Source organism: Cucumis melo, chromosome 3 (genome assembly GCF_025177605.1).
Source record: "Cucumis melo cultivar AY chromosome 3, USDA_Cmelo_AY_1.0, whole genome shotgun sequence".
Taxonomy (NCBI): domain Eukaryota; kingdom Viridiplantae; phylum Streptophyta; class Magnoliopsida; order Cucurbitales; family Cucurbitaceae; genus Cucumis; species Cucumis melo.
In genome coordinates, this window is record NC_066859.1 from 22,583,743 (window position 1) to 22,599,729 (window position 15,987).

A 15,987-nucleotide genomic window follows, 5' to 3' on the forward strand; every position below is an offset into this window, starting at 1 on the left:
GAAACTCGTAGGAATTTAACTCTTAGATACATGGCAACCATAGATTAAACCATTGACCTCTTAGTCATTTTATTGAGGTTGTCTCATTGTTACCACTAACCCTATCCATAATGATTAACTTCACAATAATTAAAGACAAGTTCTGAAGTGATATTAAACCTGAAAATTTTGACTTTAACAATTTCAAAATCACTCTCAAACATGCAATCGTCATCCTACAAGATGAAGACTAACATGGATTAAAAAAAAAGAAAGAAGGAAAAAGTAGACAAGGTGTAGAATTCTTTGATGAAACATTAAAAACCAACCAGTGTATGATGAAAAATAGATATCAATGGTCAAAATTTTCTTTTATACAGACATATTGACGATAATTAGAAGAGGCAGTTAATGTTCAAGAATGAGATGTGCCTTGTGTGAGGGATAAGTTTCTTACAGTTTTAGGGACATCCTGCCCACATTGTTCAAGGATTTCAACTAAGGAACCAGCAACAGATGCTTCTTCCTTGCTGATGAAGCTGTGCAGCACACCGTTGACCGTGTGTCGAGCCATTCCTGTTAGAATCTCAACATATTTGTCCATTGGTGGAAAGGCTGAGAGTATGAATATGCTTTCATAGATTCCAATATCTATGGTGCTAATTTGCTCTATGTGAGTCTTGGCTACTACGTACCTCAATTTGCCATCTACTTTCGAACTAAACAAAGAAAGAAAAGGGTAAAAATAGATTAGTTCTCTTTTAGTAGAGTAGAACTTAAAATCCTAAAAGAAGAAGGGTTTGATTCAGTTGGAACGATGGTAGAAACCGACCCAACGCGAACCGATCTGTTCAGTTCTCCTACATAGAAGTATAAAATGGATAAGCTAGGAAGCACTGCCCCTTTCTTATCACGGTTTTTAATTTCCAAAGTAAACATTTGAATTATTAGACAAATTTCCAAAACAAAAACAAGTTTTACGATTTTTAGTTTTTGAAAATCGAGTCTGTTTCCTCTCAATATCTTACAATTCGCCTAATCCTATAACATTTGAATGTCAAGAAAGCTCGTGGGAAATTAATTTCTTAATAGGTGTCACCATGAATTGAACCCTGAACTCGAAAATGGCCAAGAGGTCAAGAGTTTGAGGAATATTTTAAACCATAACTAAAAAGGTATATTTTGAAAACTCAATGTCCAGATAATTATAGGACAAAATCAGTCCTTACATATTATTATGCAAGAAATTTAGAGGAGGAGAAGAAAGAAGAAGCAGGTAGATAACGAAACAAAGAAATCAATAAGTGGAAGTATAGTTGGTAAGCTTAAATTTCAAAAGTAAAATGGTAGTCTACCCCAGCATTTTTCAGAAATCAATAAGTGGAAGTAATGTTTGTAAGCTTAAATTTCAAAAGCAAAATGGTAGACTACCCCAGCATTTTTCTGAAATCCACCGTTCTAATGACAATATTTACCAAATGGAATTCACGTGCACCTAGGCATTCTACTTCTACATGCATGTTTTGTAATCTCTAACTTCTACAGACTCACAAATCCTAGTAGGAAGATAAAAAATAAGCTACTAACTAATTGATAAATTATTTTTTAAAAAAATAAGAAACTTGAATAATCGATGCATAACTTAATGCTGTGATGTAAAAATAATAAAAGAAAAATGGTAAATACGCACTTGTTGGTTGTCAAGAAGACCCATGCATTCGATTGGGGGGTTGGGGTGGGAGAATAAAATAAAAATAATTATTCTTTTATTATAAAAAGTTTAATTAAAAAATATAAATAAAATAAAACAACCCTTTAGAATGGCATAAAAAATCTATTGCTTAGCGCATGCTTACTTGTTCTTAATTTCTGGGACACCACATAATGCTCCAGCTACGATATCATGGCCTTTGGATTTAAGAGCAGCAGCTAATTCGTGAACATTACACTCCTTCCCAAGAATAAAAAGCATCTTCAACGGTTGTGGGCAGAGCGGACTACCATTGGCTCGATCCAAAGCTTGGATGACCTTCAAAGATCATTAATGATGATGTTAGATACCTAGATGAGTATACATGGATTTATCTTGAATAAGGGTAATTAGATTAGTATAGGGTTAGGGTTATAAGGGTAGTTAGATACTTAGGAAGTTCTTGGTAGTTATTGTGTAAGTGTGGTTACTAGTAGTTATTATGCAAGCGTGGTTACTAGGGTGGTTACATCTTGTTATAAATGGAGGGAGGGTAAGTGAGAGAGGGAGATTATTATGTGGAGTGATTTAGGGCTAGGGTGAGAGTACTCAAGAGGGAGGTATCAAGTGCCTTATACTTGGATTTATCTTGTATTTTCCTTATAGTTCATTATAATAAATTAAGATTTTGTTCTTGTTAGCAAGTGTTCTAACATATGACTATTAATAAACAATCCTAATGAGAAGCTTATTTTCCTAGCATTGCTGCAAAGTGCAAGCTATGACTTTAGGAGCAAGAATTACAAAATAAAAAGTGAAAAGCTCAAAAGTGATTGACCAGAATCAGAATGCGAGGATCTCATCCACAACCAAAAGTTTCCTAGAAACTTGGATAAGACATCTATCCCTTTTGAATCATTATTAGGCAAATAACTGCTATCTCAAGGCTTAAGAAATTGGGCTCACAATTGTGACATAAAGTTCATCAACAAAAGATTCCTTCTAAAAAGGGTTATGTAAGAGTAAGCCGAGATTTCCCAGCGCTTCACAAGGCTGCTGTGCACCTCAAATATGTGAAAATGATGTGCATATGTACCTTTGATAGTTTTTCCTTTAAAGAAGTATAAAAGTTTATCGATTGAATAATGCAGGCACTTTGACAGGCCACAGAAGTATTAAGAGACAGCCTTCGAACTGGGCCCCCAAGGAGGCTTTGTATAACAGGGACATAGGCACGGCTGAAGCTATCACTGAAAACAATGGTATGCAGTTTGCTTGATATGGACTTCCTAATGGACTGTGTCATATCAAGATAACCACCTTTTGAAAGAGACTCCAGTCCGTCGACCACCTAATAAAACATCAAGGAAAACAAATCTTTAAACAGAATGTGAATAACACTTGCAATAGGAATTTAGTGACATACGGTAAGTAAAAACAAGCTGCCTATTCATCTTCAGACACTTTGATAGAATTATAATTGAGCAATATGTGTAGTCGAGGATTAAAATATTCATCGATATGTCAATGTATCTAAGATTTAATTGATATCTCCAATACCTAGGTAGGTAGGTAGTCGCCATGGATTGAACACATGACCTCTTAGTTAATTACTGGGACTATGTCTCTCTTTTTACCACTAAGTCAATCCATCATCGTTGAACTTAACTATTAATTTAAAAATTATAAATTATTTGTTTACAAAAATATCCATCAATATCAACATATATAAATAATCCACGACATTCAAATTCCAACGACAACAACGTCATAATTGATATTTTAATCCTTGATTGTAGAAACAACATCTATATAACCTGAAGGAGGGAAGAAACAAGTCTGAAACAGTAATTGAATTTTCTAATCATTAAAATTCATCACAAAAAAAAAGAGAGAGAGAGAACAAAATACAAAACGATACTCAAATAGTAAACATGGGCTGTCAAATTACCAGCAACGAAACACCAGATATATCAATAGCCTGCATGGCAACAAGCTCCAAGAGTCTCTCTGGTGTGGACACAAGAAATTCAGGTTCACAGTTCTTCAAACTACGGGAAGAGAGACAAATTCCAAATTAGATATAAAACAGAAAAAACAAACATAGTCCAAATTGCTTACAATGCTAAATACATATACAGGGTAGGTACAGAATCAAGTAATCACAACCAGATCCATTGTATAAACAGCGGCAAGTTGTACAATGAACAAAGAATTGATACTCCAAAATATTTCACACCTCAAGCACAAACAAAAAATCTGTTACAATATATTGACACACAAACAAGCTTACCCCTGAATCTGGTGACCTAGGGATGCCCCAGGATGTATGCTCACTGTATGTACTCCAAGAGCCTTCAATGGCTTGCACATGGAGCGAATCTGAGTAGCTTTCTCTTGGTTAGGAACAAGAAATAAAAGATAAGGGCTACTAAAAGATGAACCTTCTTTGTCCTTTCTGGCAATACTGTCAGCAGCTGAAGAAACCACCCATGCAATTTTCTCGTCTGTAGAAGACAACCCACTGGTGTCAAGAATATCCTTCCCAGAAGAATAACATTTCCAAAACTCAATTCCCCAAGTATCAGCAAACAGAGGCTTGTTGATTCTTTTGATGGAATCATGATATAGGGCATTCTCTATTGCATTTAAGCAAAGTATAAGAAACTTTGAGGGAGCGACAGAACTTTCAGAGTCTTCTTCTTGAAAGCCTTGTACACTACCTTTCGCATTCCCAAATTCTTTTGTTCTTTCAGGATCAGTCTTGCTTCTTTTTGCTAAGCGGCCACTAGGGAGAGTACCTCCAGACCCTTCTTTTGAACTCCGAGCATTCTCACGGCCAACGTCTCGAAGGGTTCCATTAGGTGCTGAAGTACTCTTCTCCTTTGGAAATTCCCTCTTGGAGCCCTTTGAAGGCTTGACCTTAGTGTCCTTTTTCCCATTTCTGTCATTGTAGGGATCATCAGGAGTAGGAAGGCTAAAACACATTCCCTGAAATGTAACAAATTCAAACTCCGTATATTTACGACCATTAAGATGAGTATAAATATCAATTACACAGACAGAGTAATTGATACAGACGACTAGCAAAACAAAAGTAAGATTCCGGCGGGTTGAGCAGCTAACTTAATTTACGAGCTACGAAGTGTGATGTAACAAGCATTTTCATATTGTATTGCAAAACGAACAACGCTAATTTATAAGTCATATCATCCCTAAAGCAGGATAAATCCAATAGCCCTCGTTCAACTAATTTCACTCCTCAAGCAAAGAACGGTACTCAATAACTTCGTAAACCCTAGAATATGAATCAAATAGCACAAGAATGAATAGTTCCGAAGTTACCTGGCATTGTCTGCGTTTCCCGGACATACGCCGCTTCTTGGCGGCGATTATGGAGGCGATTCTTGCAGAAACGGACGAAGAGTCTCCGCTCTTGCTACGAAGCTTCTTCCGGGCGGCTTTGTTCCTTTTTCTCGTCAATGCATCGTCGCCCTTCGCCATTGGTACTCAGAAGTACGAGAGCCAAAGGTTTTGTTGTGCCGCCGCGAGTTGCGAGAGGAGGCGGCAACACAAAGGAAACGATGTTGTTCCGTTATTGTGTAAAGTAAAGTGGTCATTTCGATTCTAAGATGAGGGCACGTTTGTAATTCTACACTAAACAAGAACAAAAAATAATGAGAGAAGTACTTTTTGGTCGAATACATGCATTTTGGTTTGTCCTCAAGTTTCGATGACTACATAGTTCATCAAATTTTCAATTGGTCATTTTGGTTTCTTATTTTGATTCAATTAGGTTTAGAAGGTCCTTTTCTTACAATAATAATAATTTAATATAAAATGACAAATTGAGAAGGAAAGAGGAAACAAATTTATTTTTAACATCTCTATGTGAATTTCTTACGAACAAATAATTTATAGTTCAACTACAAACTAACACCTCTTGAACCAGTTGACGATAGAGGTCTTATTGTTCAAGACCCATAATACTATTAAGGAAACAATTAGCTATTATCTCCATGAATGAAAAATAAGTAATTTTCATATTGGGTAATTTTGTTCCGATTCCTTACAAATTCCTAAATGGTATGTTTGTTAAGTCTCTTGTTAAAATACTATCATCCATGCATATCAAATGATTGTTGTCATAAATAAAATCCATAACTCCATTCAACATTAAAGTCAAGTATTCTACAATCACCATTCGGTCATATAGATCAAAATGATTGTTGTAAATAAAAGTTCACAACTCACTCAATATTAAAGTTAAGTCTTTTGTGGTCGTCATAGTGAACTATTGGTTCTTTAAGCAACGACGTTGTAAAGATAAATCAATTATTTCGTGGTTCAATTTATATACAAACTCTTTTTTATATAGAGTGCCTCATTCATGTGTCTTAACACAAACAAATATGATTGACGTTGTTTGTAACATTTACATTCTATGTAACAATTACAAAGTGGATCATATTGGGAATGTTACCAGAATAAAGCATTCAATTACTATCTATCTTCTACATATGTTTTAAATTATAACTTGAACATGAACGATTTGTATTTACATGAATTACAAATAATATCATATTAAATTTTATTTTAGTTTATTGCGTTGAATGAATGATGTTGGTGTAACGCCCCAAAACTTAAGGTAATTTATTATCTTAAGTTAAATTGTTGTAATTTTGGATGTTAATTTGCTGTTTTATTTGATTTTGAAGATTGGATCTTATTGGAAAATATTCGATTGTTGTGTTTGTGGAAAGTTGCCTAATTGTGCAATGATTATTTATTGTAAAGTTAAAATGATTATATTATAAGGTTAATGTAATTATTTGGGGAAATTATACTATGTGAATAGTATGGTTATGTTATGTCAGTTGTGTTGGAGAAGTTTTGTGGAGAGAGAAAAGGAAATTTAAAATAATAATTATATAATAAAAAATATAATTATTATTTGGTAAAAGATAATTGTGTTTTATTGGAAAATGATAAAAAAGAATATAAAAAGGGAGATTTTGTGGGATTTGAATGAGGAGAGAGAATATTTGGTTGTTTTGAAATAAATTAAAAAAAAAGGAAAGGGAAAATTAATATTGGTTTAGTAATGGTGTTTAAATAGGCTTTGGGACTCGTGCACAAAGGAAACCCTAAATTTTTTTTTTTTTAGAAACCCTAAACCGTCGTCGCATCCTTCCTCACACTGTCGGTCGCCGCTGCTGTCTCGTCGTGGAACACGAGCCCCTTCGTAAGCAGCCGTCATCTCCACCGTTCTGCCGGTTGCCGCGTCGCCTACCCAGCCGATCACTCCTGAGCGAAACGCACATCCAACCCGTGCCTCCAGTCGCTCCGCACTGCAAACCAACCCAACCTGCACCCTTCTCAGTGAGCCGAACGCCAGTCGCGTCCGCGCTTGCTCCCAACCAAGCTGCGCCTTCCTCCAACCGTGAGCCGCGCCATCCAACCGAGCTATCAAGCTATTTTGAACCACAAGCCTATTTTGTGTCCTTTCACCTATTTTGGTAAGTTGATTAGGTTTTGGTATACCCAATTAAGATTAAATTTTTTGAATCTTAAATAATTTAATTTGGGTTAAATTAAATTATTTCTCTTAAAGGACAGTTTGGACCAAGTGATATTGGAGCGTGGGATTTCTCCAGTTAAAGGCTTATTCGTTGCAACCTCAACCTCGGGTAAGTCATTTCAACTGAATTCTTGGGTCCTTGGTCGTTTGATGGTTAAGTTATGTAAATTGGTGTTTTCTAACTATTTAGGACTTTGCTCCTTCAAAAGCGTGATTTATTGTTAGAATTCGTTTGAGCGAACCTCTAGGTAAGAGATTCTACTACTAGACCTACGAATGAAATTAAGAGGTCACATATATTTTTAGTTGTGCACATTGATAACTAGATTGCATAACGACATGATAATTAATGATGATATGATATGACATGATGTTATGATATGACTTAATGATGTGATGATGAATTGTTACGTGCATGTTATGGTTATGGTGTATGTTAGCTTATCCTATTAGAGTCGTACATGCATGGGTGTCATTCGGGATCACCACCTTTTTAGGACTGTGCAGTCCGACGGGACTGCCAGTCTGGCATTGACATAGACATGATTCGAGTGGTTCGACGGGATCGCTCGCAGCCCGATTGTCTTAGTGTTTCCTCCGGGTACACTACAGACCAGATTGTCTTAGGCGTTCCTTTGGGATCATCGAAGACCAGTTATGTTCCTCTGGGATCCATATTGCACGTGTTCGGGAACATGCCAGTTCTTGGGTATCACTTTCAGGACTCTAATAGGAAGTTAACAGACACCTAGCAGGACTAGTAGTGGTTACTGAGTATTTTATACTCACTCTTTCCATTTCTATTTTTCAGACAGGGGCAGGGGCAGAGGTAAGAACAAAGGCAAGCTGCGCGAGCGATCAAAAGTGACCGCGGCGAGCCATAGGGATCTTTTGCTTCCGCTTTATGTCATAGCTCAGATTTTGATGTTCGCATTTTATTTTATTCTTTATTTTTTATTTTATTTCTTTAAAATTAGATAGGGCCCGAGTCAGTATTTTATTTTTAAACTTATCCCTAATCACATTTGTTTATGATTTTAAATGAAAATTTTGAGGCTTTGTTTTATTTTTATCTTAATTTTACAAATTTTATTTATCTTTTAAATTAGTAATGATTTCGACTTAGTATAATGAGTTGGAATAAAACAAGTATGATTTTATTAAATAAATAAATTGTATTAATAAAAATTATAATGGATAATAATTTTAGAAATAATAATTACATATATAACTAACATATTTACATTATTTATCAGTAATATATCAATATTTATCGCAAACAATGTACCGCGGACAAGGATTTAGATTTTACTATGTAATTTTTTTAAAAATTGTTATACTTACATTTCCGACTATCCCAAACTAAAAACTCACGTACAAGTGTTGGGCCGGCCCAAATGAATTGCCACTGCCCGCTTCCATTTTCTTTTCTTTCCTTTTCCCTCGTCGCGAATTTGTCGGTTCTTCAGCCGATTTCGCTCTCTTCCATCGACCTCAATTCCCTTGTCTGCTCAAACTCGAAGAACTCAAAGGCAGCTACAGCCATTGCAGAGGATTTCAACCCTTGAAGGTAATTCAATCTTCCTTTCGTTCTTCACCCTGTTTTCCACAATGAGTTTTCGCTCTCCGCATTCTAACGGATGAATAAGGATCAACGAGCGCCTGTTTAGATAGTTAGAATCAGCATCTTTCTAGGTTTTTGAATTATTACTGAAATTTTGAAATCGTGAAATTCGAGAAATTAGGTGAAGCGAAATGTCGGGGGACAAGCGAAACATTCTTGATAATTATCGCCGACAGCTTGCTGCCAAGTTTGAGGTGAAGCGGAATCTTTTCAAAGCCATTTGCAATGATCCGAGTCTTCCCAAAGATGTTCGTGAGGAGCATCGTTATAAGCTGTCGAAGTTGCCAAGAAATAGTTCGTTCACTCGATTGAGGAATCGCTGCATTTTCACCGGTCGACCTAGGGGTGTCTACCAGCTTTTCCGTATGTCTCGTATCGTTTTCCGTGAACTGGCGAAGAAAGGTCTTGTAATGGGTGTCAAGAAAGCTTCTTGGTAGATATTGGTATGAAATTATTCTCAACTATACTCTTATCCAAAAACAAAAGTTCTTCACTATCTATGTTCAGGGTATGAAAATGAAGGCAGCGATAAGATGTGTGTGTGTGTGTTTGTTGTATATGTGGTTAGGCTCCACTTATATAGTGTTGATACGTGTTTATGATAAACGGGCTGGCTTAACGATAGGCTAGACTAGTAATCATTGTCTTGGAAACATTGTCTGAGATGGGTTGGCCATGATTATTTGTTCTCCTTTATGGACATACTCTGCCAGTGAAAGCTTGATTTTATTCTATCGCCAGTGAAATTGATTATGATAATCCATTGGTTCATTACTCACCGTGCAAAACAGTAACATTGGAGTCTGTTAGCTTAGCCGTTCTTACTAGAAGCTGCGGTATTTTCCTTTAAAAGTAAGATTCAGTTGCTGGGTAGATTTATGTTTTCTGACTTACAGTTTTAACTAGTTAGGTTCAGTGATAAGGAGAGGGATATTTGCTAGTTCAAATCTACAGATCTGAATTTCTCTGTAGTTTTCTCCCACCATAGCACTAGAAGTAAGTGTTGTACAATATTCTTAAAGCTTTTTATTTTTAAGATATATACGAACCAGCTGTTAGAGTATGTATAACTTGGTTCCAATATTCTTTATATTTTCTCCAGTTCTATAAGAAGATTTCTCAACCTCACCAAAGTGAGGTTGGCTTGATGGTATTGGTATGACCTCCATCCCTCTAGGTCGGAGGTTCAATCCTATAACCCCCAGTTTTTGTACTAAAAAAAAAGATATCTCACCCTCTTTTTGTTATCATTTGGGGTATTTGGCTGGAGCCTAATGGTAATAATACTATAATGGGATCTTTGGTTGAAAGGTCGTGTGGCTGAGGTTTGGGAGTTTGCTAGATTTATTGCCTCCTTTGAGTGTGCATCTATTAGACCCCCGATATTACATACATATAAGAAAAGGGGCAGAAAAGGGATTTGACAGTGCTGATGGTAATTCAGGGAGCAGAGAGAAAGAAAACAACACTGAGGGCCCACTTTGGGAATTGAGTATTTACAGAGAATGTTTTGGGGATAGCTGTTTTAGGTTTTCTTTTTAGGTGAAAGCTTACATAGCCTTCATAGGAGAAGTTTCCAGCCTTCTCAAAGGAGCTGGTTATTATTCTTGTTATTTACTGTTTTCTGGACTGTTGGTATAAGTTTGTGATACATTTTGATTTCTATTATCAATATAGTATAACAGAGTGCTGCCTTTGTTTTGTCTTGTTGGGAATTTTCTGGGTTTCAGGTTAAGAATCCTAACAGCATCACTAGGTCTTTTTGTATTTACGATCTTGGTTTGATTTTGTTGGATTGGAGTTCTTTCATGTAGTTTGTTATTGGGCTTCTTCTTTTTTTCGGGTTCATTCTTTTTAGAAAAATACTTAGGTGCATTCCAGGGTGTACATATTTTTGTGCATCCCACCAAATTGTCCTATCATAACGTTACATGTGGAAATATTTTAAAATATTTTAATTACATTTTTGGTGCGGGTGATAGGGGAGGGAAGCATAGAGATGGTGCATCTTGGGATGCACCTACTTGCCCTTCTTTTTATGTCTTTGTAATTATCTCATATTTTTCTAAAAAGAAAAGGTCTTCTCCTCCCTAAATCAACTAAGAAAATTTCAACACTCTGTATATTTATCTTGCTATAATAAGAATTCTTTTTCTATTGCGGAGAAAGTAACTTGGAATACGTAATTCATGTGCTATCTTAAGCTCAACTACATTCTTCTTATTTATCTGCAATGGTGTAATTAGCGGTGATCCATTTCAATCATAAATACAAGGCATGTAGATGCTGTAGTCACTGAAGTATTGTGGTTATTTTAGGTGTCGTTTTGATTGGTTTTGTTTTTCGCTGACTCGTTTAATTGTGTATCATGTGCAGATTGATGGTAGAGACTTTTGTCGTTGTGGCCAGCGGAAATTAAACATATGCTCTGAAAAATGTAATATTAATTTAAGTTCCTTGGACATGATCCATGCCAAAGAAGAGCAAAGGCTTTACTTTTACTATTCAATAAGTGTTTTGTCTTAGACAGTTAAGAATTGTGTTGTATTTTTCTGATAGTTACCATTTCCTTTTCCCCTACCATTTAGTTGGTTGCACTCTCCCTGCTTATCTGCTACTTACCCTCTTTTTTCTTTTACTGCATTTTCAATTGAGTTTTGGCTTAGTAGTCTATAAATTTTTCACATCAGCATGACCATCCATCAAGGATTCAATATCTTGGTAGTTTATTTGATAACTAAATGTGTGTTAGGGTCTGTGGGAATGGTTTAAGCAAGTTGATCCGTACACTTATGTGTTGTCTTTATACATTATTTTTTGAACTTTAATATAAGTTCATTATCCCATGGTGAAAGGGAGTGCTCCCTCATCCCACAAAATGTGGTTTTTGCAATGTCGAAGTTGATGTCGGGCTTCCGTGGCTAAACTTGGCAAGCGATCATTTTTCGAATCTACCTATTACCGCCGCCATGTGAACATGTTTCCATAGCAAAATTTGTCAATTTAACACAAACTATTACCAATAAAGTTAATTGATCAATTTTTTTTGTAAACCTGATCGATATATGTAAGTTTAAACATTCAATCTCAAAGGAACAACTATATGTTCGTCACTACTAAGCTATGCAATTTGACATTCATTTATCTTATATAACAAAATGTTAATTCCTTGTTTGGCAATCACACCCCAAAATTAGTGAGGAAATGGGTCATCACACGATGGCTAAAGGCATCCTAATTATGTTGTTAGAAATTCAAAGGCTTCCCTTTTTAATACATTTAACATTTTTTTAGGGTCATTTGGTAGCAAACACATCATGTAAGAAAAATAGAAAGGAAAAAGGATATAGTCAATAAAGAGGAAAGATACATTGTGGGTAATGAATGCCAACTAAGATTTTAATCAACCTACTTAATTCTTCACTTCTCATCATGCACTTAAAAGCTAAATCCATCAAAATGTTTGAAATGTTTTATACTATTATTATTATATTGCGAAATAAATAATCAAATAAATATATTTTACTTCAACAAATGGATTACATCTCAAAAAACAATTGAATGTGATTCTTATCTAAGTTATTTCACCCACATTAGATATATAACAATATTTAAGAGTTCATTTGGTAGGCATTATGAAAACATAATAGTGGTTAAAAAAAAATTGTATTTCATGTTATTGAGGAATTAAATTCTAATTATTTTTTTTTTCAAAAAAGGGTTTAAAATATATACTTATAAACTATAAAATTAATATTGTAGTTATCCACTAAATATTAGTTGAATTTTTAGTCAGATTTTAAAGATAAAAATAACTTTTTGAAAGCTACTTTCTTTAGTTTTCAAATTTTAGTTTGGGTTTTTAAACTATCCGTATAATATAGATAACAAAGGAAGAAAGTTGGATATTAAAATAATGTCTAACTTAATATTCAAAAGAAAAATAAATAAATAAAATGGTTACCAAGTGGGATCATGTAACTTGTTTATCTTCCACAATAATTAATTATTATTTATCTTTCTCCAAAATAATTAATTATCTTAATTTGGGAGAACTTTTTGATGTTAGCCAATTGCTAATTTCATTATTTAAGATACTGAGTTTTTCCTTTTATGACTAGGATCAAGTTAATTGAAGAATTTTTTACTGTCAACTAGGGAGTACTTTGTTTGGCTAAAATCTCCAGGTAAGAGATTCTCCTACTAGACCTTCGAATTGAATTTAAGAGACCGCATGTAATTATTGTCATGCATTTATGGTAGCTAAAATGCATAATTTGATGCTATTGATAATGACTGTCATTATACTGATGATTGATGATGATGACTGATGTTATGTTATGATTAGTAGTATGTTGATGAGGACGACTGCATTATGTTTATGATTAAGATATTTGGATAAGTATGTTATGATTGTTATGTTATGTCATGTTTATGATAATGTTATGACATGTTACATGCTATGGATATGATGTACTGTTAGCTTCATCTATTAGAGTTCCCACATGGGTGTCCCTCGGGATCACCACCTTTTATGACTGTATAGTAAGACGGGATCATCAGTTCATTATGACATCGACATTGACATAGACATGATTATGAGTGATTCGACGGGGTCACTCACAGCCCGATTGTCTTAGTGTTTCCTTCAGGTACACTAAAGACCAGTTTGTCCCAGGTGTTCCTTTAGGTTCACCGAAAACTAGATATGTTCCTACGGGACCACAAATTGCACATGTTCGGGAACGTGCTAGTTCAGGGGTACTACCTTTTACAGGACTCTAATAGAAAGTTAACATATACCCAGTGCGACTAGTAGTTGGTCCTTTACTGAGTATATGTTTATACTCACTCTTTGTATGTTTAATATTTCAGGCGAAGATTAGGTGGAGGAAAGTTGGCGAGTGACAGAGAAGTCGTGACATGCCATATGGGGACTCAATTTTGCTTCCGCGTATATGTATCAGTGTTTCAACATTCCGTTTTTATTGAAAATTTAGTTTCCTTCTTTTCAAGAAAGTGTTTACTATTATTGTTTCTTTTTAGTAATGACCTCAATTTAGTATAGAGTTGGGTCGTTACAAATCTTAGTTATTTATTACAATAATTATTAATTAGTATTTCACCTTCAAGCACAACCAATAGCCTGATTTGTTTACAAAGGCTTTATAATTTAGTAAAAATAGTTTGAAAAAAATGTATGCAGTGAAACTTAAACATGTGTCAAAAGAGGGCTAAACCACAATTTTATCACTATGGTAGTTATTGGAATTAGTATTATTTATGTTTATATCTATATATATAAGAAACATAATGTTAAAGGGTTCTAGCTTAGCTCCATGGACTATATACTAAATTTGTGGATGAGTGCATACAATTATAATTAAACTAACCTCACACCCAAATTTATTTAAATTGCATTTCATTTGAAGTCTTATGGGTCAATATATAAAGAAAGATAATGTTATATCTCTTTCAAAGTAGATATCTTTTGATTATGTTATTATTTGTAGTCAATTCAAAAAAACATTTCATAGTTTAGGAGAGTGGAGTCTAAAATATGAGATTATATATTTCATATGACTAAAAGCTTAGGTGGAGACGTGAGTAACAAGTGTTCCAATAAATCTTTCGGTCAAATATTTTGGCTTTTACGTGTTCAAGTGTCTTTATGAAACCCTATCATCACTTGACTCCTTCACACCTTTCAATTCTTCATTTCCATTCCATTTTTCCACTTCTCTGTATGTTTCTTTCTTTTTAACTGTTTCTTAAACAAAATTCTTAATTCAACTTTGAAAATGTTATTTTTGTCTCTCCTAATGGTTCGATAACGTTCTTGTTTCAAAGCCAACAACAACTTAACTCAATTTGTATTTATATGTATTAAGAATCAAGAAGTTTTGAGGTTAAATCTTTCGATCAAATTTATACTAAAAAAAAACAAACTCGTTTATGTTTTCGATTATTAGTTTTAAGAATATATAAGTTGAGTTTATGGTGATTTTTTTCTTAATCTCTTTTATTATGACATTTATTGAAAAAAATTAGACATTTTTAAATATAGTAAAACGAACCAAAATATTTACAAAACTCAACGATATTTCATATTCAATTAATAAAAGATATTAATAGACAAGGGTTTATCATTTACTTTGATATAAATTTTTATTATATTTTATAAATATTTTTAACAATTTTGTTCTTTATGATAATTAAGAAAAAAAATAGTTTTCTATTGGGGTAAAACAAAGAAACGGAGAGGGAAAATTAATATTGAAATAATTAAAATTAAACTAAAATTGTCCCAATGCTAAACTAAAATCCCCAAACAATGATTGGGAAAAAGTAGTTTTTATATTGTTTTTGATGACTAAAAATAATGTCTCATCAAAATATAATTTAGAAAAAAAAAAATTGTCAGTTTCATATACTATTGCTCTTCAGAAAAATGATACTTTATCCTAATAAATACATTTCTTCTTTCATTATTATTATTTGAAAGACTTTGTCCATTCCTTTAAAACAATGTCACCACAATTAAACATTTTTTAATCAAGCATTTTAAAAATTTTACAATACTATATAATATTGTTGACTTTCCAAATTTTCTCATAGGTATGAACTCTTCTTCTTTTTTTTTTCTTCAAATAATTAGTATAATTAATATCGTTAGTCAGCAAGGATTGAGTGGTCCGAGATCTTATGGAACCTATTCATTAGGTTGGTTTTAATTAAGTTGACGTGATCAAGGTTCTAATGATATGACTATTTGCAATAGGTGTAGATTGTATTTGGTTTATCAAACACCCGAAATATGTCTTGTAGTGGCCACATGTAGTTTTCTTTTTAATGCATGACACACCCGAGGATTTTTTAGACATATCCTTCTTTGTTAAGGGAGTTAAGTTGAATGGTGATGGATTTATGGTATGTTGCTTTTTTCCACGTAGAGGTTATAGCAATTGTTCGATTACTCTCCTAATTTTTTCTTATCCTGAGTGGTTTACATTTCTTACCTTTAAACATATTACCTTTTATTTTCCTATTTCAATGTCGTTGTTCTAATTGTTTTTTTTTTGTTTCTATATTTAAAAAGAAAAATTTACATAA

General features: G+C 33.9%; 1 protein-coding gene and 1 non-coding gene across 3 annotated transcripts; one reads left to right on the forward strand and one right to left on the reverse strand.

Moving 5' to 3' along the window:
- Positions 1-274: 274 nt before the first annotated feature.
- LOC103496489 (pre-mRNA-processing ATP-dependent RNA helicase prp5) lies at positions 275-5,266 on the reverse strand. Of its 2 annotated transcripts, XM_051082826.1 has the most exons (7): positions 5,015-5,266; positions 4,393-4,660; positions 3,963-4,176; positions 3,621-3,720; positions 2,766-3,020; positions 1,836-2,008; positions 275-698 (listed from the first exon to the last, which is right to left on the reverse strand). In XM_051082826.1, the coding sequence occupies exons 1-7, from the start codon at positions 5,171-5,173 to the stop codon at positions 395-397; spliced, it is 1,473 nt and encodes a 490-aa protein (XP_050938783.1). In that variant the 5' UTR covers positions 5,174-5,266; the 3' UTR covers positions 275-394. The 2 variants fall into 2 exon arrangements, with proteins under 2 accessions (XP_050938783.1, XP_008456577.2); XM_008458355.3 differs by having other exon boundaries at positions 3,963-4,660.
- A 3,385-nt stretch (positions 5,267-8,651) lies between these two features.
- Positions 8,652-11,457, forward strand: LOC103496488 (uncharacterized). Its single transcript, XR_007819738.1, has 3 exons — positions 8,652-8,820; positions 8,996-9,317; positions 11,251-11,457. It is a non-coding gene; the product is annotated as an uncharacterized LOC103496488 (transcript).
- The last annotated feature ends 4,530 nt before the right edge of the window (positions 11,458-15,987 follow it).

Bases quoted from the DNA above. Each gene is read 5' to 3' on its own strand.
- LOC103496489 (XM_008458355.3), bottom strand. From the start codon at position 5,173: ATGGCGAAGGGCGACGATGCATTGACGAGAAAAAGGAACAAAGCCGCC. The intron at 3,721-3,962 runs GTAAGCTTGTTT...CTCTTCCCGTAG, and splicing joins CTAGGTCACCAGATTCAGGG to TTTGAAGAACTGTGAACCTG. The intron at 2,009-2,765 runs GTACATATGCAC...TGATCTTTGAAG, and splicing joins TAAAGGAAAAACTATCAAAG to GTCATCCAAGCTTTGGATCG.